General features: G+C 40.0%; 1 protein-coding gene across 1 annotated transcript in view; it reads right to left on the bottom strand.

Annotated features, from left to right (window-relative positions):
• Nucleotides 1-23,311, bottom strand: part of itga1 (integrin, alpha 1) — a 112,499-nt gene extending 89,188 nt beyond the window's left edge. Inside the window, exon 1 of the mRNA XM_088355735.1 lies at nucleotides 23,160-23,311. Coding sequence (XP_088211861.1) covers nucleotides 23,160-23,205 — 46 coding nt within the window. The 5' untranslated portion in view covers nucleotides 23,206-23,311. The remainder of the gene's footprint in view (nucleotides 1-23,159) is intronic.
• Nucleotides 23,312-23,596: the final 285 nt, after the last annotated feature.

Here is a 23,596-nt window from a genome sequence, read left to right as displayed (position 1 = left end):
GAAGCTAAAAAGCTAGGAAGATAGCTAGCTATAAAAGTAAAAAGCCCACTAAATAGCCGGATAGAAAGCTGAAAGAATGTTAGATAGCTAGCTAGAAAGAAGTCCAACATGTAGCTTGATAACTAGCAAAAAAAGATCAAATGTGGGCTGGATAGCATGAAAAAAATAACCTAGCTAGACAGCTTGCTAAATAGCTGAAAATATAGGAAGATAGCAAGCTACAAAGCTAAAAAGGTAGCGAGATAGCTAGCTATAAGAGTAAAAGCCAACTAAATAGCCAGATAGAAAGCTTTAAGGAGTCAAACATTTAGCTTGATAACTAGCAAAAATCGTAAAATGTTAGCTAGATAGCATGCAAAAAATAAAAAAGGTAGCGAGATAGCTAGCTAAAAATCTGCACATTTGCTCTATAAAACTCATACATTAGTTTGTTGTATTTCCTGTAAAATCATTAAACAAAAAGATGAATCGAACAATTTGTTAGATACATGAATATTTTCTTATTCTATTATCTTAATTAATTGATTTAAAATAATTACCATAATTCCTGCACCGCCGAGGAACGTTTCGGGCAAGATTCACGCCGATTTCTTGCACCCCTCGACGTGAGTTCTCATCAACAGACATACTACTTTAAACTTGTCTCTCTGACGTAATTTCTCAAGGTCATCGAGGTTCATTTTGCCCTTCATTTTTTCCTAGATAATGGTTTCAAAACAAGGTGCAAACAGAGTTCTTTTGTAAAAATGTCACAAAATACTGCAAACGAGGACACTGACGTATTTACCTTCAGTGGAGATGGCGCTGGGCGGAGTGCGCTGTGTGCACAGCTACACCCACCCATATCGCTTGCCCAATCTCTTTGCATGGCTGGCTGTTTACAGTTTTTCTATGGGTTTTCTTATCCATATCACGGCGTACAGACAAAACTGTTGGTGTGACACATTGACTGTAAACTGCTGTGGGGAGTATGCTCTTTATGCTTGGTCGGTCAGATCTCTTAATCACCATTTCTTTTGGTGTGTCTTGTGCAAGTACAGCCTGGTGGCGCCCATCCCTCTCCAGACCAACATATGTTTCCACTCGGTCTCGAAACGGGGAAATTTTGCATAATAGGCGAATGTGCCAACCACTGCACAACAGAATATACCGGACCAAATCATTTATTTATGTTATTATGTTATTAGGTTATAGGTCGCCGACTTGCTGTACTGCAACTGGACACCTGCTCTGCGTTCTTCTGCATCTCACTGAATTTGTGTCATGCTCCTTCGGTCTCTCTCGCACGCTCAGTCTCAGTCAGCTTTTAATCAAGGTGCAAAAAAACCCCAAAAACAAACATCAAGTAATTTAAAGTATGTACTCGGTCCCAATTTCTTTGTCTCAATTTTTTGTCTCTTTTTCTCTCTCAGAAAGAATATGGTGAAAACCATTAAATCAAGACTCTGACGTTTTAAGGCGTCCCCCACAGCGTCCATTTTTATGTCCAAATGCCACTTGTGTGTTCCTGTCCCACCCAGCATCTCTCAAATTTGACACTCCTTCACTTTAATTACAAAATAAATTAAAAGGTGGGGGAAAGGTGCGGCCCTGCAAGAATTTAACGACAGTAATGCATTTAACCACAAACGGTTAACACGTTTCTTGTAAAATCCATCACCGAGGACATTTATCATCGGAGGTCGGGAGGTCCGACGTAAAAGTCACATGGGACCTTTCTGGCTGTGTGTGGCACGACCTTGTAACCTCAAGGTCGTGATGCTGAACACTCCCGGGTGTTTTTGCTGGTCTGAAGCCGGCTCGGACGGGGATCGTTTTGCAAAACTTAAACGCGAAAGCGCGGTTTGGTGTTTGCTTTTGGGCTCTCGGGCCACTTAGACGAAGATTAGGTTCTTAAGAAAACGCTCAACGAGGATAAGAACCGGGATCAATGGCCGTAAACTGTCAGTCAGTGGTCGCTTGACGTTCTTCTCCACCTATTTTGAGGCATGCTTTTTTTATTGATAAGATACATTTAAAAAATAGAAAAAGTAATCAAAGTTACAGACGCTGCCCTACTTAGGATCAAGGCGATCGTTCGTAAGTTGAATTTGTTCGTAAGTTGCTATATTTTGTATGTTCAAGGTTTATATCAGTAACCTGTATGGTTTTATACTAAAAAATAAACATTTCATAAAATAATATGCTCTATAAATATAAATAAAGTTAAGTTTAACTTACTTTTGGAAGATGGGCTTCAAGTGTTAAAAAGTGGCCGGAAAAAAAGTGATCCACCCACTTTCTCAACCGCATCAAGCTTTCTTATTACACTGTCATTTCAAAAGAAACGGCTCGCCTCCTCTTTACACTTTGCACCAATCATATTCAATGGATGCACCAGATAGTAAACAATAAAAATGTCAACGTTTTTAGCATGCTAGAGATACAGTGCAGTGTGTATACACACAAACTAGCAGGGTTGGGAAGGGTTACTTTAACTTGATTACTTTCAATTACTTTTGGATGACTCCAATCCCAAATATGCTAATAAAAGACAAAAGAAACTAAATATGAATAAAATTACTAAATTTTGTACAGGCTTGGGGAGGAACAGAATACATGGAACGGCAAAAATGATGTTGGCAAGCTGTTTGGATTAATTTTCATTTTGTTTGTCGCATTTTATGTTAGTTTTGCCGGAGATCAAAGAGATCAAAGCCAGGAGAGAAAGCTTACCACGTGTTGTGAGTCATCAATGTATTCATATTTAGTTTCTTTTTTCTTTTATTAGCATATTTCGTATTGGAGTCATCCAAAAGTCATTGAAAGTAATCCAGTTAAAGTAAACCCAACCCTGCAAACTAGGAAGTAGAAGCCGGATTTCTTCTTCGGGGTGGATGTTGGGTGACCCCTCACAGCGCCACACACCAGTAGTGGTGGAAAGAAGCATTACAGTACTGTCCTGTACTCTGAAAAAAGGTGCACACATTACAAAATCTAATTTACAGTAATGCCCGGATGTTTTTCGACATCCCGAAAAAAAATGTTCGTATCTACCGTTTTTCGTAACTCGAATGTCCGTAAGTAGGGGAGCGTCTGTATTTATATAATTTCAATTATATTAAAACTAATCACACACTTGAAAATGTATTAACCCAAAATATGTTTGTATGACAATAATATTTTGATTATTTAATCACATAAAATTATACTAATCCAACTATCACGGTTAAAAATAAGATGGTTTGATTTAAATCAATATATTTATGTCTATTTATTATTTAAATTGTTAAAAAGGACAAGTAGCCCGAACTGAAAATCTAAAATGAAAAATTGATTATAAAATGATAACTTTTGCAGTATTTTTTAGAAGATTATACATTTTCTCCCCAAAATAAATGAATAAAAAATATTTCGATAACTCATTTTTACCATTTTGTTTTAGTAAAACAAGAAAGTTGTCACTAACTAAATACTTACATAATGAATACTGTAATAAACAACAATATTTTCCACATTTTTTAGTAAAACCACCAAAAAAATCCTAATTTCAAAAACTTAATCATTACATACATACGTAAAATAATTAAAATACTTTATTTTTACATTTTTTTTTAGTAAAATAGGTAAAATGATACTTGAATAAATAAAGAAACACATATCTTCTATACTGTGGCCATTTTCCTCTTGTAAAATAAGAAAAAATAACAATAAAATACATTAAAAGTTATTTGGCTGTACGAACATTATGTATACAATTACACTAAGTTATACCTAAATTATTTTTTCATTTTAATTTTTAGAATATAATCATTTTTCAATTTGTTTGAAATTGTCAAGACAGGAAAGATAGCCCAAGCTGAAAATATTAGATGAATAAAAATCAATGAATTGAAAAACATTTATTGTTTTTTTGTAAAATTTAAAAAAAAATCTTAATATTGTTTTAATATTTTTTCTCGAGAAGTAAGAAAATGCAATTTAAAATGAGTATAACGTTAATTAATTTTACCAGATTTATTTCCCGGTAGTACCTGTTGAGCACACCATCTGCATCATGATAACACATTCCGATTCAGATCTACTTTATTGTTATTCTAGTACAGTTTCCTTGAATGTACAGATATAAATCAAATGTTGTATTGAGTTGGAGTATTGAGTACTAATAATATACTAAATCACAGGTGTCAAACAGGCGGCCCGCGGGCCAGATCAGGCCTGCTAAGGGATTGAATCCGGCCCGCGAGACAACACTCAGAGAAGCGCAAGAGAAAAACAAGCTGCAGGTTGAAATGTCAACTTGATGTTGCCAAAGCCAGGTGCCTCTCACAGAGACACTGTACTTGTATTTATTTCTCTCTCTCTCTCTCATTTTTCCACCCCTTTTCTCCCACTCTGTCTCTGTCTCTTTCACCCTCTGTGTCTCTCTTTTTCTCTTCCTTTGTTGCTCTTTGTCCCTTTCTCTCTCTATGTCTTTTAACCTCTTTTGCTCTAACTTTCTGTTTTCCTTTTCTCTCTTTTCTCTTTCTCTCTTCATAACCTTTGCGCTTTATTTTCTCTTTTCTCTCCTTCCGTCTTTCTATTTCTTTCTTCCTCTCCCTTTTCCCCCTCCCTCATGACTTTTTATCTTTTGTTTCTCACTCTCTCTCCCTCTCTCTCTTTTTCTTTCTTTGTCCCGCCCTCTCTCATTTTCCCTCCCTCTTTCTCTTATTTCTTTATTTCTCTTTTTCTTTCTCTTCAATCTGCTAGTCCGGCCCCCGACAGAATGTATGTTCTATCGTGTGGCCCCCGGGTTAAAATGAGTTTGACACCCCTTGTACTAAATAATTATGGCTACGTATAGTATTTTACAGTAGTGCAAAGAGTGCAAGAGGAGCAGCTAACCAGATGTGCTAACATAGAGTATCATTGATGAATGAAGGGCTGGCGTAATCCTCAATTTTGTTTGCCATTTGTATAAAGATAGTTAGAATATAATTAAGGCAATATATAACAAACTGAATATCCCTGCCAGTGCACATAACATCTCTAAATGTATGATGTTTCAAAACCAAGCACCAGAGTCTGAAATCAAGTCCTTATCTAATGAGGCCTGACAGTTCTTCTAGCAATTCCGAGAATATAGCATTGGTGCAACTTCCCTCTGCGGCTTCAAACTCCTGACCTAAATAATCCATCACAGACACAAGTCATAAACACTCCGACGTTTAACACGACAGCTCATGCTAGTTTGTTTTTCTCTGCCTTGAAAAAAAATGACGTCGCCATCAGTTTTCTAACAAGGTCCCTGTCAAGCTTTGACAAAAAGGCCAAACTTTCGAAGCATTAAAAGAACTCCCTGCCCTGTAAAAGCATTTCCATAAATGCTTTATAGCAGGGGTGTCAAACAGGCAGCCCGCGGGCCCAATTAGAGAACGCTCAGAGAAGCACAAGAGAAAAAAGAGGTGCAGGTTGAAATATGGGCAGCACGGCGGCGCAGTGGTTAGCGCATGTGCGGCACAGTTCATGTCTTGGGAACCTCCTGCGTGGGTTCAAATCCAGCTCCAGACTTCCTGTGCGGAGTTTGTATGTTCTCCCCGTGCTTGCGTGGGTTTCCTCCGGGCACTCCGGTTTCCTCCCACATTCCAAAAACATGCATTTCAGGTGAATTGGCCGGTCTGAATTGTCCCTAGGTGTGAATGAGCGAGTGAGTTGTCTGTCCCCGTGTGCCCTGCGATTGGCTGGCAACCAGTTCAGGGTGTCCCCTGCCCACTGCCCGATGATTGCTGGGATGGGCTCCAGCACCCCCGCGACCCTACTGAGGATAAGCAGTGTAGCTAATGAGATGAGATGAGATGAGATGAGATGAGGTTGAAATATACCGTATTTTCCGCTCTATAGGCCGCACCGGGTTATAGGGCGCACCCCCAAAAAAATTGTTTTTGGTCCTATATCTTCCATAGATAAGGCGCACCGGATTATAAGGCGCTACAATGGGAACGTGGACAAAACACTCAGATGATTCAGTCCAACTTATTACCCCCTTAACATTCCCAAAGCTTGCAAAGAAGTAAACACGTGTCGTAGACGATGTCACTCAAATGCATCGTTTCAAATATCATTCGGGAGGTTAAAGTCTTGGGATTCAAGAAATGCCAACCATTCCTTAGTTTCTATTTTCTTTTTCGCTCGCAACTTTACTGTGCATATGACAATAAACACTTGGAATTGAGTTGAATTCACTCAACTCGTCACAGCACCATCAAGATCGTTCTAAAACAAGATACCGGGAAAATATAAAGCCGCATAGCTCGCCTAAGTTCTCACGTTCAATAGTGATACGCAATCATGGTCTTCTTACAACCGTGAGTGTAGTAAATCCAGGAGAGTCAAATATTTACAAATACACACTAATGAAACATGTTTCTTTATGGCGTAGTTTAGCAAGCTTGCTATTCAGTCATCTTTTTCGGCCAATTGCAGGGTTTGTTTCGGCCCTCTAGCCTATCCGAGGCTCCGAATAACTTTAGCCAATAGCGATCGATTCAAATGATGATTGACACATTGGTTAGCCAATGAAACGCCGGTATATAAATCCCAGCATACACGGCGGACTACTCCACGTTCGGGGGAAAATCGAGTCAGCGGCTGTTGCGTAAGTTGCGAGACCTTGCGATTTAATATTGAGCCATATATAAGGCGCACTGTATTATAAGGCGCATGGTCAGCTTTTGAAAAAGATTAAGACTTTTAGGTGCGCCTTATAGTGCGGAAAATACGGTATCCACTTAATGTTGCCAAAGCCAGGTGCCTCTCACAAATGCTGTACTTGTATTTCTTTCTCTCTCCCTCACTCTCTCTCTTCCTCCCTTATTCTCTCACTTTCTATCTCTCTCTTTCTTCCTCCCTTTTTCACTCACTTTATATCTCTCTCTCTTTCACTCTGTCTCTCTTTTTTTGTTCCTTTTTGTCTCTTTCTCTCTGTGACATATTACCTTCTTTTGCTCTCTCATCCTTTTTTCATTTTCTCTCTCTTTTCTCTCTCTCTCTTGTTTTCCCCTTCACTGTTTCTGTCATTCTCTCCTCTTTTATCTTCTCTCTTTCTATTTTTCTTTGGATTTTACTCTTTCTTTCCCCCTCTCACTATTTCTCTTTTTATCTCTTTTGTTTCTTTCCCCCTCTCACTATTTCTCTTTTTATCTCTTTTGTTTCTCTCTCTCTCTCTCTCTCTCTCTCTCTCTCTCTCTCCCACCCTCTCTAATTTTCTCTCCCTCTCTTTCTCTTATTTGTTTCTTTTTTCTTTCTCTCAAATCTACTAGTCCGGCCCCTGAGAGAATGTTTGTTCTATAGTGTGGCCCCCGAGTTTGACACCCCTGCTCTATAGGATTGAGATCTGGACTTTGGCTTGGCTATTCTAACACCTTTTATTTTATAGTGTTAGTTTTCAACCATTCCATTGTAGATTTAGCTTCATGTTTAAGGTCGTTTTCCTGTTGGAAGTTGAAACTGTGCCCCATTCCCAGGTTTCTTGCAGACTCCAGAAGATTTTTTTCCAGAATCACCCTGTATTTGGCTCCATCCATTTTCCCCTCGACTGGAACAATCTTCCAAGGTCACTGCTTAAGAAAAGCAACCCCTGAGCATGATGCTGCCACCACCAAGTTTGACAGCGGGGATGGTGTTTTCAGAGTGATGTGCAGTCAAATGTAACGCTTTGCATTCAGCCCAAAAAGTTCAATTTTGGTCTTATCTGACCGGAGCACCTTATTCCACATGTTATTTGGGTGTCCCATTAGGCTTCTTGCAAAGTCCAAAAAGCTTTTTTATGGTATTCTTGCAGAAGGGCTTTTGTCTTTCTTCTTCTTGCTACACTTCCATAAAGGGCAAATTTATGCAGATCACGACTTATAGTTGTCTTACGCAGTGTGCACACCACAGCTGTGTATGCCTGCAGGTCAATGTTATCATGGGTCTCTTGGTTGCTCCTATGATTAGTTTTCTCCTTGTTTGGTTCAGAGGTTTAGAAGGATAGCCAGGTCTTGTTGGGTTTGCAGTGGTTTTGTGCTCCCTCTGTTTTGATGTCATTGCTCCCAAAGTGCTCTGGGAACATTTTTCTATCCCATTCCTGGTTTGAACTTTTCCACAACTTTATCCTGGACCTGCCTGTGTTCTTTGGTCTTCACAATGCTGTCCACAAATCTCTAAGCCCATCGCAAAGCAGTTGCATTTAAACTTAATGACACACACTTACATTGTTAGTCATTTTGGTCAACATTGGATCAGAAGTGATTAGGGAACTTTTGGAGTCAGTTGGCTAAGCTGAGGGAACAGGGGGCCAATATTTTTGCATCACCTACTCTTCAGCTTTTTCGTTGTAAATCCAATATGAAATGTTGAATTCATTCGGTTCCACGTCACGATTGTGTTTCAAATATTGTTGATTCTTAGAAAATATTTGAGTTTTTGTGTGGTCCCTTCTCAAGGTTTCTTCAGTTCCCTCATGTTGAGGTTTTTGAGTTTTTCCTTGCCCTCATGTAGGTTTTAGATCGGGGGACGGTGTCATAATAGTCTGTGTTTTGCAATAGCCTGTGGTCTGTGCAGCCCTTTGAGACTCCTTGTGATTAAGGGCCAAACAAAAAACTAAAATTAAACAGGACAAAAATAAACGGGAACAGTACCGGACAGTAAATACCCACAGGTCTGAAATGTGGCAATACGACAAAACGTTTTGGGGGCCGATACTTTCGCTAGACACTGGAAATAAAGTAAAAGTATTGTGGAGTGTGAACTCATGCATGCCGCTCAAAGGAACCTTTGCTCAGTCGTCTTTTCACCTTCGCAAAACGTTTGCAATTGCAACGACTGAATCGAAACCGCGACCTTCGAGTTTCAGTTCCTGCACTCGGAGAATTTGTAGACCGCAGTTTAAACGGAAATATGAGTTGTTTTCTTTAAAAAATGTATCTGTGTATGAATCCCACCACCTCAAATATCTTTTTATTTTAAAAAGAAAGTTATAGATTCAATTTACCCTTGATAGGTTGGCCGTTTTGGTTGTAATATTTCTCAGAATTCACTGTGTGAAAATAACTTTTTTTTTAATTCCTAAATATAAAAACAATCTTTCACACACACACACACACACACATGAAGTAACGTTTCAATAATCAGTCTAATTGCATCTCTTGTACGTTTATCAGTCTTGTACTCTTTTATTTTGAAGTCGCATTTCCGGTGTATTTTTCTGTTTCCTGTGTGAATAAAGTTAGCTTCTCACACGGGAGGAGTCAGTGCTGCCGAGGTCCTGGCCCGGATGGGCTACCCGACAGTGCTCTCCCGCTTGGGAATTTTATTTACCTTAATGCTTGTTTTTATTCGAGTAATTCTGCCAACATAGAGTTTATATAAGTTTTAACCTTAACAACCCTGAAATTCCAAATTTAAATCATTATATACAAAAGAACTCAATCGTTACATTTTGTGCATTATTTGGCTTGTAAAGGAATAATCCTAAAATAAAGCGAACCCACAATAAATACGAATAAATACAAATGTTTAGGTTGAGATTAGCATTAGTTTTACAAACTTTGGCGATTCAAAATTTGAATATAGGAAGGACTGGTTCACTGGCAGCAACAGATTTAAGGATGTCGGTTTAGAGCTACGCAGTGACCAGTGTTCTGGTTTGCCGGCGTCCCTGCGTCCTAAACGCATGATTTTTGCTGGGGACGCATAGTCTCAAATCAACGTGCGTCCCCGGGACGCAACTTTTTTGACACAAAATTGTCATTATTATCCGATTATTATTTTTTTTAACAAAGATTTACCGCACTCCAAACTTTTCGTCAGGCAGATCCGCCATTGTTGTTTTGGTCTCACGGTTCGATTTTTCGTCCGCAGGCCGATCTCGGCAAACGAGATCTCGTTGCTTCGAGATGACGTCATTGTTGTGGCGCTTGTCGTCGAGGGAATGTGAAAATCAACACAAAATTGGTCATTTCTTCAGTGTCAGTAATAAGTCGAAACATAATTCAGAAAGTGATAGCAACGGCAATAATTCTGGCACGAAAAAACGGCGGAGAAATTCTTCGGAAGACCGCAAAGGCAAGGAAAACACGCGTGTTGAAGCGAATGGCTCGACGAAAGAAAATACAAAAAAGAATACTCCTAGCAAGAAAAGGACTTTTCTGCCAAAATGGGCTAAATTATATTCCTGGTGACGCTACGAGGAGGACGATTATGGAGACTACATGTTCTGTGATGCGTGCACCCAGCGTGACAAAAAAACTGGATTGCCTAAATCATTTCACAATACGAATTTTCAGAAAAGCACATTGGATTGGCACGACAATGAAAACCACAAATTAGCTATGGAAATTCCTTTGCTGCAGGAAGAGATAGGCAAGTATGAACGGGTACGACATCAAAACGAAGACTTGGCCATGCTTTCACTGCTAAAAATATTTAAGCGGATGGCAGTATTTTCAGTATTTTGTATTATGTACAATATTGTAAACCGAAAAATCTGAAGTGATAACTGATTTGTATTACCAATTAACTGGAAAGATTAAAACTGAATGAATATATAGATTTATATTATATATTTGTCGCCGGTTTACGATTTGAACCTCGTTAACACTACATTTTGGGGACCCATAGATCTCTGTTGGGACCCATAGATTTTTGAGCATGCGAGTCCCCGGGACCCATCACTTTTCACAGGTCAAATGAACACTGAGTGACTAGAATTCGAATAATCGTTCATCTCTAATAAAAAGCACGGTCGACTTAGTGTTGGCTCACAAGCGTGTTACAAGTCTTCCCTCCACCACAACCTGATTGAAGCCAGATGGCCGCCTACCCCTTTTATACCCGGTCAAACACAAACCACCTGCAACCTCCCCCCTATCTCCGTTAGGAATTTACGGGGATTAAATGGTTGCCACTACAATAACCTCTAGGGCGGAGATCCGGGGGCGACTCCCTGTTTGCAGCACGGGATAGATTGTCGTTTTTAGGAGCGGTCGTTAGCATACGCCGACGGATTTAAGTATAACCAGATTCGCCCGTGAACAATCAACGCCAAGGTACGAGGTCACGGATCCCGAATGGGGATGGGGGGGTGTCATTGTTTTTCTTATTTTAACCTGGCTTTTCCGATTATAATCACAAGTAGAACATCTAGTCGAAGCAATTCGGAGAGAAAAACAACGGCGTAGTTGGTTTACTGAGTGATGTCATCATCCTTATTCAAAGGGGGAAGTGTTGATACACCACATCAATTATTATAACCGCGAAAACCTGATCTACTTGGAAACAGCTGGTGGAAATCCACCGTTTTTAATTTGGATCCTTAATTCATTCTTCTTCCATCCATCCATCCATCCATCTATTATCTGCACCGCTTATCCTCAGTAGGGTCGCGGGAGTGATGGAGCCCATCCCAGCCACCTTCAGGCAGTGGGCAGGGGACACCCTGAACCGGTTGCCAGTTCACAGAGACAGACAACACCTGGGGACAATTTACCTGACATGCATGTTTTTGGAATGTGGGAGGAAACCGGAGTGCCCAGAGGAAACCCACGCAAGCACGGGGAGAACATGCAAACTCCATACAGGAGGTTCAATCTCATGACCTCAGAGGCTCATGAGGCTCTTTAATCCTACCCGGGGGAGTAAAAGCCCACATTGAACCCCACCCCCACATTTGCATATTACCTTTTCTATCTATCTATGGTATCTATTTATGGTATCTATGATATTTATCTATGGTATCTGTGGTATCTATCTATATATCTATGGTATTTATCTATCTATCTATGGTATCTATCTATCTATCCATCTACCTATCCATCTGTTTGTGTGACTGTCCGCCCAAGAATAGCAGTAAGGAGTTTAGATACGACCACCATCGTTCACTGGCAGTCATGCAGGTCACCCTAGATGTGAAAAATGCCCCAACAAGTTGACTCAGCACTTTTGTTTTCCGACTTATCAATTATCTCCACTATCCCAGGCCAGAACGACATTGAATATCAGGCAGTTGGGTAGGTTACCCCAGATGTGAAAACCTTTGTTTTTTCTGACTTTGAATCTTTCCCAAAAAAGAAAAAAAGATAGAATGCCACCCAAAAATGGCTTTGCGTCTCAATGTGGTTGGGGCTCTAATGGCGCACGACCATTTTAGTTTTTTTTAAATTATCCACCCATCATTGTTCATCTTTACTTCTCTACCTCTCTTAATGACGTACCGTCGGTCTGGTTTATGGTGCAATTTTCAACCTGTCAAAATGGCGGACGGCCTTAAAACTTTTCCGTCAATGATGGAAAAAATGTAGTTTATGTAACCTCAGCAGACACAGAAGTATAAAAGATGTAAATGTTTAGACAGTCTTGTTTAACTTTTTTCGTTACACAGACAGGCTTTAATATTTCATTGAGAACACTTCTCCCGAATCCTAACAAAAAAAATGGAAAATTTCGTGTTTGCTTTGGGCTGCGTCCTGCAAATCAAGTTAATTGGTCGGGCTCTGATTGGCTCCCTGTCCCTATTTAAACCCACTCCTTTCTGTTACCTGTTGTCAGTCCGTCTCCGAACCTCAGTTTACACTAGGCAAGCCTTTTTTTGACCCTGACTCCCACCTGTTTTTGCTCCCGTCTGTTCCCCGGCTTCGAGCCGTTTTTGATCCTGACCACGTCTACTCTCCTCTCCTGGCTTATGACTGTTTTCCGACCCCGACCACCTTTTTGATCTCCTGTCCCCAGCTACTGACCCGTTTTTCCGTTCCCGACACCGCCATCGCTCGCCACGGAAGTGCCGCTTCCGCGTTCAGAGCGAACTGCTTCCCGCGCCCAGCGATCACCGGATTGTGGGTGCAACCCTTTCCTTTCTTCCAATAAAACTGAGATGGAGTTGTATCGCAAGTGGGTCCTGTCTCCGTTCTGGTCCTTACAGGGTCGGGATGGGCTGGATTTTTCTAGACCAGATCTTACCTCTGCTTTTTGTGACCAAAAGCTAAGATGTCTGTCGATGTCATTTAAAATGCTGGTCTGCTATTGTTTTGCGTCACAGCATCATGAAAATGCAAATATGCTATTGTCTGAACTACCTCCCACAATGCCTTTCTATCTTAATTCATTTCAGAATTTCATGTGCATTGTGTGACCAAAAAGTAAGATGCCTATCAATGTCATTTAAAATACTGGTCTGCTATTTTTTTGCGTCACAGCATCATGAAAATGCAAATATGCTATTGTCTGAACTACCTCCCACAATGCCTTTCTATCTTAATTCATTTCAGAATTTCATGTGCATTTTGTGACCAAAAACTAAGATGCCTGTTGATGTCATTTAAAATGCTGGTCTGCTATTGTTTTACGTCACAGCATCATGAAAATGTAAATATGCTATTGCCTGAACTACCTCCCACAATGCCTTTCCCTCTATCTTAATTCATTTCAGAATTGCATGTGCATTGTAAAGACTTTGCAAGTCATTGGAATACATTACTGCATTTTTTTGTACTGTATTTTTTTTTTGCTGTATGCGGCTAACTTTTGAGGAAAGTAGTCAACCATTTTGTTTGTCTGAGAAGTACAAGGTAGGATTGAGAATATCAATAAATTATATTAACAGTAAATCCTCTGTCACGGTTGCCATGGCGCCCAATTGGCCCCGCCCGTGTGGCACCAGCTGCGGCTCATTGACAGATTGGCTTTCTGTCTATTTAAGCTCAGTGCTCTCATTTTTCTGTCTACGAATTTCTGCCCCGCAAGACGTGGGCTTCGACTCGGACCTGTTCCTGTGGGTATTTACTGTCCGGTACTGTTCCCGTTTATTTTTGTCCTGTTTGATTTCGGTTTCCAGTTTTGTTTCCGTCTATTTTTGTCCTGTTTATTATTTTCTCCAATTTTCGTTCCCATCTAGTTGGTCCTGTTTATTTTCGATATCCTGTTTCATTATTTATCCTGTCTGTCCCGTCCTGTCCGGTATCAACCAAACCTCTGCCCTGCAAAACGTGGGTTTTGACTCAGTCCTGTTTTCCTGTTGGTATTTCCTGTCCGGTATTGTTCCCGTTTATATTGTCCTCTTAAATATCAGTTTCCAGTTTAGTTCCCTCTATTTTTGTCCTGTTTATTATTCTCTTCCCATTCGACCCCATTCGTCCGATATCAACTCGGTCAATGGGTATCGATCTAGTCGGCCTCCGGCTTCCTATCATTTCACGCCAGACTGCTACCTAACGTGCATGACTCCCCATTTCCCGTAAAGTAACATGTGAGTAACGTCACGCGTTTGGGTCCTGATCCTGCTCTGGTTTATGACATCCTCGCCTAAAAGATATTTTTTTCAGACCCTTTTCACGGCATTTTCCCCACAACAAATACTATATTTATTTACTATGGGTCCAAAACCTTGCAGTGATGCTAAAGGGATGAGCAAAAACATGATAACCATGGAAACAAAGCTTGTGATTATCGTGAAAGACGAGGAAGGCACAGCCATCGTTACCCTCAGTCAGGAATATGGCTGTAACTAAAACAACCCAAGGCAAGAACATGGAAACTCCGGGAACAAACGCCAAAGCTGAGATTCAAACACCAATCCGCGGAAGATTTCCTCTTGGAAAAAAAAACTCCCGAGTGATGTGCGCAGAGACACCCGAGTGACTCAGACGTTGTGACGCCGCGGAGAGCTCGCAAGGCAATGGCAAAAACTTTTTTTTCCCACCAGAGTTTAAACACAAACATAACTCGAGTGTAACTGCTGGATCCAACCGCGTTGCTAACAAACGGTCCCGTCATGGTCTGGGACTGTAAATCGCCATCACACGTTTGTTTCCACGGCATAAAGAAAAGAGCAATGGGAAGAAAGGAAGAGAGGAAGAAAACACAGAGGATATGAAGAAAGGGTCACGGGGGTGCTGGAGCTCATCCCAGCAATCATCGGGCAGTGGGCAGGGGACACCCTGAACTAGTTGCCAGCCAATCGCAGGGCACAAAGGGACAGACAATTCAGACATTCACACCTAGGGACAATTTGGACCGGCCAATCCACCTGAAATGCATGTCTTTGGAAAGTGGGAGGAAACCGGAGTGCCCGGAGGAAACCCACGCAAGCACGGGGAGAACATGCAAACTCCGCACAGGAAGTCCGGTAGCTGGATTTGAACCCACGCAGGAGGTTCCCAAGACCTTAGAACCGTGCCGCACACGCGCTAACCACTGTGCCGCCGTGCCACCCTGAATGAATGAATGAACATTAAAATAAAAACAGGACAAAAACAATGAGTCAACAACAAAATAATATTACGTAACATATTCGAAAAGGGGTAGTCAGAGGCAGATGCTTATTTTCCCTACCCCTTTATCTTCCCAATTAAATACATTTTACAAATCCTCCTTTCCTCTTATGTCTAATATAACAAAATCTCGCGGATATACTTATTACATAGGTCAGATATCAATAATTATTATAAATACCGTATTTTCCGCACTATAAGGCGCACCGGGTTATAGGGCGCACCCCCAAAAAATAGTTTTGGGTCCTATATTTTCCATACATAAGGCGCACCGGATTATAAGGCGCTACAATGGGAACGTCGACAAAACAGTCAGATGGTTCAGTCCAATTATTACCCCCTTAACATTCCCAAAGCTTGCAAAGAAGCAAATACGTGTCTCAGACATGTACGGAAACAGTGTTTGTATGATGTCACTTAAATGCATCGTTCCAAATATCATTTGGATGGTTAAAGTCTTGGGATTCAAGAAATGCCAACCATTCCTTAGTTACTATTTTCTTTTTCGCTCGCAACTTTACTGTGCATATCACAATAAACACTTGGAATTGAGTTAAATTTAAAAATAGACTCATCACAGAAACATCGAGATCAGTCTGAAACAAGATACTGGGAAAATATATAGCCGGAGTAGCTCACCGAAGTCGTTGCGTTCAATAATAATGTGCAACCATGGTCCTCTTATATTCGTGAGTGTAGTAAATCCAGGAGAGTAAAACATTTACAAATACAGAATAATAAAACATGTTTTCTCTATGCCGTAGTTCAAGCAAACTTGCTATTCACATTCATCTTTTTCGGCCAATTGCAGGCTTTGTTTCGCCCCTTTAGCCTATGCGAGCCTGTAAATGATAAAAAGGATCCGCCCTCTTTACCTCCGAATAAGTTTAGCCAATAGTGATCGATTCAAATGATGATTGACACATTGGCTGGGAAATGAAACGCCGCCATATGTATCCCAGCATACACCGCGGACCACACCGCCTACGAGGAAAAATCTAGTCGGCGGCTGCTTGCCTTTGTTGCGAGACCTTGCAACTTAATTGATCCATATATAAGGCGCACTGTACTATAAGGCGCATAGTCAGCTTTTGAAAAAAATAAAGGCTTTTAGGTGCGCCTTATAGTGCAGAAAATACGGTACAATAATCACATATTTTATACACTAATCTTCGTAATACCCATCCCTCAACGTCATAATTCGCCTAGTTACCAAATATCACTGCGGCACCAATGATAATAACAACAATAAAAATAAACATAATATCTATAATAACAGTTCTGATATAATAATAGCAACAAAAACAACAAGTTCACCATAGTTTTAAACGCAGTACTTCCGATCTCCCTCATATCCCATTTTGGAGTAGCCCAACGATTCCCACATTACCTTTAACCATAGGTAAATGGTGAATTCCAAAGAGTGTATGCTAGCGAGAGGATGCTAACAGCCGTGTGCGCCGCTAGCAAAGTGTTGGGCCGGCGTAGACAGCCCAAATATTAGCGCAAGCTAGCTGTAAACACTGCTGGTGATTAGTTGGGCTTGCGCAGCCAGCCCAAGTATTAGCGCAAGCTAGCTGTAAACACTGTCGGCAATGCTAACTTCTTCATAGTAAAAAATTTTGGTAATGGCTATATTTTAACGACTTCATATTTACAAATTCTGCTAATGGCCTCGTGTTAATGAGTTATACTAACAGATACATGCTAAAAAGTGATGCTAACAGCTAAATGCTAACTGCTTCATGCTAAAAAAAAATTGTAATGGCTATATTTTAACGAATTCATATTTACGAATTATGTTAATGGACTCTTGTTGATGAGTTATGCTAACATATACATGCTAAAAAGTGATGCTAACGGCTAAATGCTAACTTCTTCATGCAAAAAATGTTTAGTAATGGCTATATCTAAACAACTTCATATTTTCAAATAATGCTAATTGACTCATGTTGATGAGTTATGCTAACGGATACATGCTAAAAAGTGATGCTAACAGCTAAATGCTAACTTCTTCACGCTAAAAATTTTGGTAATGGCAATATTTTAATGACTTCATATTTAAAAATTATGTTAATGGCCTCATGTTGATGAGTTATGCTAATGGGTACATGCTAGAAAGTGATGCTAACGTATAATAACAGTGTTATTACTACGTTTCTACCATGAATGTGTTTTTTAGACCTCCACAAGGCATATCCTTGTTGCTAACAGTTGTGGGTCCATCTCAAATGAACTTTCCAGTACCGGGGGGGTTTGGGGGGGCGGAGTCCCCCCACAGAATCAAGTTAAAAATTACAGATACATCTTTCTGAGTTAAAAACTTTATGCTAACTCATAATGCTAACAACTCAACGCTACCGGTTCTCTACCAACATCTGCCAGATCAATCACAACTCTTACAATTGCCGCGGGAATTGTCTAGTTTATTGTCTATTATGACCCCTAAAAACGTAATTTCTGATACAATGTCCATTGCAACACCATTAATTTTTACTTCTAATTCTCGATTTGCCTTACGATTACCAAAGAATATTACTTTGGTTTTATTTAGGAAGAAGAGGAAGATGAAAATGTATAGGCCGAAAAGAAGATCAATGGCGAGAGAGGGCACCAGATCGACGAGAGAGAGGAGGATTGAGGGTATCGAGGAGAACAAGAGGACGGAGAAGTAGGGGAAGCTCAGTGAAGAGAAGTAAATAAATAATGAGAATGTGAAGAAGCAGAAGATCAAAGAAAAAGTCAAAGGAATAAGGGGAAAGTCAAAGAGAAGAAAATTGGGAGAGTAAGAAAAAGGTGAAGGAAGAAAAGAAGAGGACACCATGAGGAAATAAAAGGAGGACAAGAAGAAGAAGTAGGAGAAAAAAGTCAATAAGGAGAAGCAGAAGATCAATAAGGTGAAAAGGTTGGAGGAGGATAAGATCAGTGAGGAGGAAGAGGATATCAATAAGAAGATGTGAAAGAAGAACAAGATAATTATCAATGAGAACAAGAGAATATCAAGGTTGACGAGGATAAGAAGTAGAAGATCAGTGACAGAAAGAAAGAAAAGTCAAAGAAGTAAAAGTTAAATGAGGGGAAAAGGAGTAGAAGGACGAGAACAACAATGAGAAAAAGAAGTAGAAGATCAACGGATTGAGATCAATGAGGAGAAAAGGTTTGAGGAGGATAAGATCAGTGAGGAGGAAGTGTATATAAATAAGAAGAAGTAAAAGAAGAACAAGAGAATTATCAATGAGAACAAGGAGAATATCAAGGTCAATGAGAAGAAGAAGGAGAAGGTCAATGAGAAGAAGAAGGAGAAGATCAACGGATTGAGATCAATGAGGAGAAAAAGTTTGAGGAGGATAAGATCAGTGAGGAGGAAGTGTATATCAATAAGAAGATGTAAAAGAAGAACAAGAGAATTATCAATGAGAACAAGGAGAATATCAAGGTCAATGAGAAGAAGAAGGAGAAGGTCAATGAGAAGAAGAAGGAGAAGATCAACGGATTGAGATCAATGAGGAGAAAAAGTTCGAGAAGGATACGATCAGTGAGGAGGAAGAGGGATCACTAAGAATATTTGAAAGAAGTAAAGAGGAACAAGAAAAATTTTAATGAGAACACGGTGAATATCAAAGTCAATGAGGATAAGAAGTAGAAGATCAAAGAGAGAAAAAAGGAAAAGTCAAAGAAGTAGAAGTAATGTAAGGAGGAAAAGGCAATGGAGTAGAAGGACTAGAACAACAATGAGAAGAAGTATTAGATCAAAGGAAAAAGATAATATCAATGAGGAGAAAAAATTGGAGGAGGATAAGATCTGCGATGAGTAAGAGTACATTGATAAGAAGATGTAAAAGTGAAAAAAACAAGAGAATTATCAATGAGAACAAGGAGAATATCAAGGTCATGAGGATAAGAAGTAGAAGATCAACGAGGGAAAGAAAGAAAAGTCAAAGAAGTTAAATGAGGGGAAAAGAGCGATGGAGTAAAAGGACTAAAACAACAATGAGAAGAAGAAGTAAAGGATCAATGGACTCAGATCAATGAGGAGAAAAAGTTGAAGGAGGATCATATTAGTGAGGAGGAATAGTACATCAATAAGAAGATGTAAAAGTAAAAGGAAAACATGAGAACAAGGAGAATATCACAGTCAATGAGGATAAAAGTAGAAAATCAACAAGAGAAAGAAAGAAAAGTCAAAGAAGTAGAAGTTAAATGAGGAGAAAAGGGCGATGAAGTAGAAGGAGTAGAACAACAATGAGAAGAAAAAGTAAAGGATCAATGGACTCAGATCAATGAGGAGAAAAAGTTGAAGGAGAATAAGATCAGTGAGGAGGAATAGAACATCAATAAGAAGATGTAAAAGTAAAAGGAAAACAAGAGAATTATCAATGAGAATAAGGAGAATATCAAAGTGGGTGATAAGAAGTAGAAGATCTACGAGAGAAACAAAGAAAAGTCAAAGAAGTAGAAGTTAAATGAGGATAAAAGGGCGATGAAGTAGAAGGACTAGAACAACAATGAGAAGAAGTAGAAGATCAATGAAAAGGGATAAGATCAATGAGGAGAACAAGGAGTAGATCAATAAGTAAACAAAGTAAAAAAAGCAGGGGAAAAATAAAAATAAGGTCAAAGAGAGGAGATTAAAGAAAATGAGAGACTTGTAAAGGGATGAGAAGAAGAGGTAAATGAAGAAAAATCTAATCAAAAAAATTACCCCTGACAACCCAAATTATTCATTTTAAGCAAGGGTCTCAAAGCTGTGGCCCGTGGTGTCACGGTCGCCGTGGCGACCAGTCTGCCGCGCCCCCGAACTCAAGCTGTAGCAGATCAGCTGATTGCTGGTCTGCTACTTGAGGCTGGGTTGTGGGTTTGGCGGGGGCTGGCTCATTACACATTCCCCGTTCTGTTATGCCTTGTCCTGTTTAGTTGAGTTCGGGGGCGCGGCAGACTGGTCGCCACGGCGACCGTGACACGTGGGCCCCAATTGGCCAACCGATTACCAATTAGAGGTCCCTGCCTTAATATGAAGGTTTTAGTGCAGTCCACACAAATTATGGATTAATTTAGTATTCATTGGTTAGTTATGATAATCAATCATTTTTAAACTTGTAATTTTCAGATATTATTTTGTGATTTTTTTTTACAAAGATAGGAAACATCCGAAGGTTTTAAAGCTGGGGTACGTAGTTTGCAATATCCTTCAAAAGTTGCATGTATGTGTTGACACCGCCCAACTGAGTTCAAAGAGCCCTTATCATTTTGTTTCCACCGTGCCTATCTGGTTTTATGTTACTTCTAGCAAAGCTGTTCGGGTCGTGGAATCCATTCGGCAGGAGGAAGGGTGGAGGGGATGTGTGGGTTGGAGAATGACTTTGAGCTCGTCACCACAGTTTTTTGTTAGTGTAGCTTGAAAATGGTTAAAGTGACAAAAGGCCTGTTTCAAGTACAGTCAAAACGCCAAACCAAACTGTAAGAAAGATGTAAAAAAAAATACTTTATTCAAGCCCTTCCGGTTCATGACATCAACAACGAATACTATATTCGAATACTATATTCATTTACTATGGGTCCAAAACCTTGCAGTGATGCTAAAGGGATAAGCAAAAACATGATAACCATGGAAACGAAGCTTGTGATTATCGTGAAAGAGAAAGAAGGCACACGCATCGTTACCCTCAGTCAGGAATATGGCTGTAACTAAAACAACCCAGTTTTAGTGGTTTTCAACCTTCTAGCCAAGCCATATTTCTTTTATTGAAAAAAATCCCGCAAGTCACCACCAGTGGGTGCCATTGCATCTCCAGACAAAGAAAATCCACATGAAAGATAGCTATTGCTAGACAGCACAGGCACACAAATCGGATAAGTTACCACTGCACTGTATGACAAATTATCACTCTGCTAGTGTCTAAGAAATGCACGTACTTGCACGCGCAACATAAGGAGCCAGACAAAGGCTGCAATGATGATACAAGCCAGAAGATGGCTTCAGTGAGTAAGAAAGATCCAAATTCCATACAGCCACCTTTAAGGAGGGGTGCGTCAATTGAAATGTTCTTAAAAAAATAGAAAGTAGAATATTTTCTCTATTAAGTTTGTCATAAAGGGACAATGTGTACAATTTAGTGCCCCCTAGTGGTACAAAAAAACAATTATTTTAGGAAAAAAAACCATTGATTTGAGTTATGGGCAAAAATATGTAAACTACTATACCAATGTTTACTCTTATTAAAAAAACGTAAGTGGAATTTTTTTTATTTCTTTTGACAGTGGAATCCCCACTTAGGTCACAACCATGTTTGTCCGGCATCCTGCTGCTACGCTGTGCTATGTGACACCAGTTCTTACTCACACCTGACAGCATAGTGCCATCAAGTGGTCAAATATTACACACTGTGGCTTTAAGCACATTCCAAGTGACTTAAAAAAAACAAAGGCTTTGTTTCCACCATGCCTATCTGCTTTTATCTTTTAGCAAAGCTGTTCGGGGCGGAACGCATTAAGTAGAAGTAATGGGGTGCAGTGAGGGGGAGATTTGTAGAGTGACCCGAGTATTTATATGTTTTTTTTAGTGTAGCTTGAAAACTGTGAAAGTATCTGAAGGCCAATTTCAAGTACAGTCCTGATGCTAAACCAATAAAAAAAGAAGAGTTTATTGGAGCGCGTCTATAAAATGCATGTACACGCACGTGCAACATGAGGGCTGCATTAATAATACAAGCCGGTAGATGGCGCCGGCGAGTAAGAAAGCCCCAAATTCCATACAGCACCTTTAAGGATTATTAGTGGGTTAAAAAGGACGTCTGTAGCCGACAATGGCAGTGGACGTTTTTCTTATACAGTGAAGAAAATATCACACAAATAAATTGTTAAAAAATCATGCATTGTGATTTCTGGATTTTTCTTTTTAGTTTATCTCTACGATGAAAATTTCAGACCCCTCCATTATTTCTAAGTGGGAGAAATAGCAAAATAGCAGGGTGTTCAAAGACTCATTGGCAGCTGTGTAGCACAAATAAATTGTTAAAAAAATCATGCATTGTGATTTCTGGATTTTTCTTTTTAGTTTATCTCTACGATGAAAATTTCAGACCCTTCTGTGATTTCTAAGTGGGAGAAATGGCAAAATAGCAGGGTGTTCAAAGACTTATTGGTAGCTGTATCACACAAATAAATTGTTAAAAAATCATGCATTGTGATTTCTGGATTTTTCTTTTTAGTTTATCTCTATGATGAGAATTTCAGACCCTTCCATGATTTCTAAGTGGCAGAAATGCCAAAATAGCAGGGTGTTGAAAGACGTATTGGTAGCTGTATCACATTGTTAAAAAAATCATGCATTGTGGTTTTTGGATTTTTCTTTTTAGTTTATCTCTACGATGAAAATTTCAGACCCTTCTGTGATTTCTAAGTGGGAGAAATGGCAAAATAGCAGGGTGTTCAAAGACTTATTGGTAGCTGTATCACACAAATAAATTGTTAAAAAATCATGCATTGTGATTTCTGGATTTTTCTTTTTAGTTTATCTCTACGATGACAATTTCAGACCCTTCCATGATTTCTAAGTGGGAGAAATGGCAAAATAGCAGGGTGTTCAAAGACTTATTGGTAGCTGTGTCACACAAATAAATTGTTAAAAAATCATGCATTGTGATTTCTGGATTTTTCTTTTTAGTTTAGCTCCCTCACAGTGAACATGCACCTACGGTGAAAATGTCAGACCCTTCCATGATTTCTAAGTGGGAGAAATAGCAGGGCGTTCAAATATTTATTTTCTTCACTGTGTTTAAATGAGCATCCATAAAATCTGGAATGACAATATGGAGACGCAATAAAATGACCTCAGCGCTGTCAGGAAAATGACGCCTGTTTCCGATGAATTGAATAAAGTGCCGTAAAAAACGGACTCACCAGTGAGCGCAGCTGTCGCGAGAGGGTAACTCCAAGCGGCCGGCATTTCTCTTGTGCCCCCCCTAACACCCCAAAAACCCAAAACCAAAAACCAGGCACCGTTTGTGATTATCCCCGTCTCGTTTTCCGAAAGAGAGAGAAAAAGCGCTGGAGATCTATTCCATGGCGCGTCCGCCTGTGCACTGAAGGGATAACGGTGCAGCAGCATGAGGAGGAAGAAGGGGGAGTGGAGTAGGTGGGAGGTTCCCTCGAATCTTCCGTGGTTCTGAGCAATGTTCCCTCTAAGCTGCGCGCGTGCGCAATCGCGGACTGCCCGCGCATTCTCAGCGCACAAGAAAATCTATCCAGCGCAATGTTCCTTCTAAACTGCGTGTGTGCGCAATTGCGCACTACCCAGAGCTTTTCCGCGCACAAGAAAATCTAGCCAGCTCACAAAA

This window comes from Urocampus carinirostris, chromosome 16 (genome assembly GCF_059441175.1).
Source record: "Urocampus carinirostris isolate Australia breed hairy pipefish chromosome 16, RoL_Ucar_1.0, whole genome shotgun sequence".
Taxonomy (NCBI): Eukaryota; Metazoa; Chordata; class Actinopteri; order Syngnathiformes; family Syngnathidae; genus Urocampus; species Urocampus carinirostris.
This window is presented reverse-complemented; position numbering and strand designations above follow the sequence as displayed.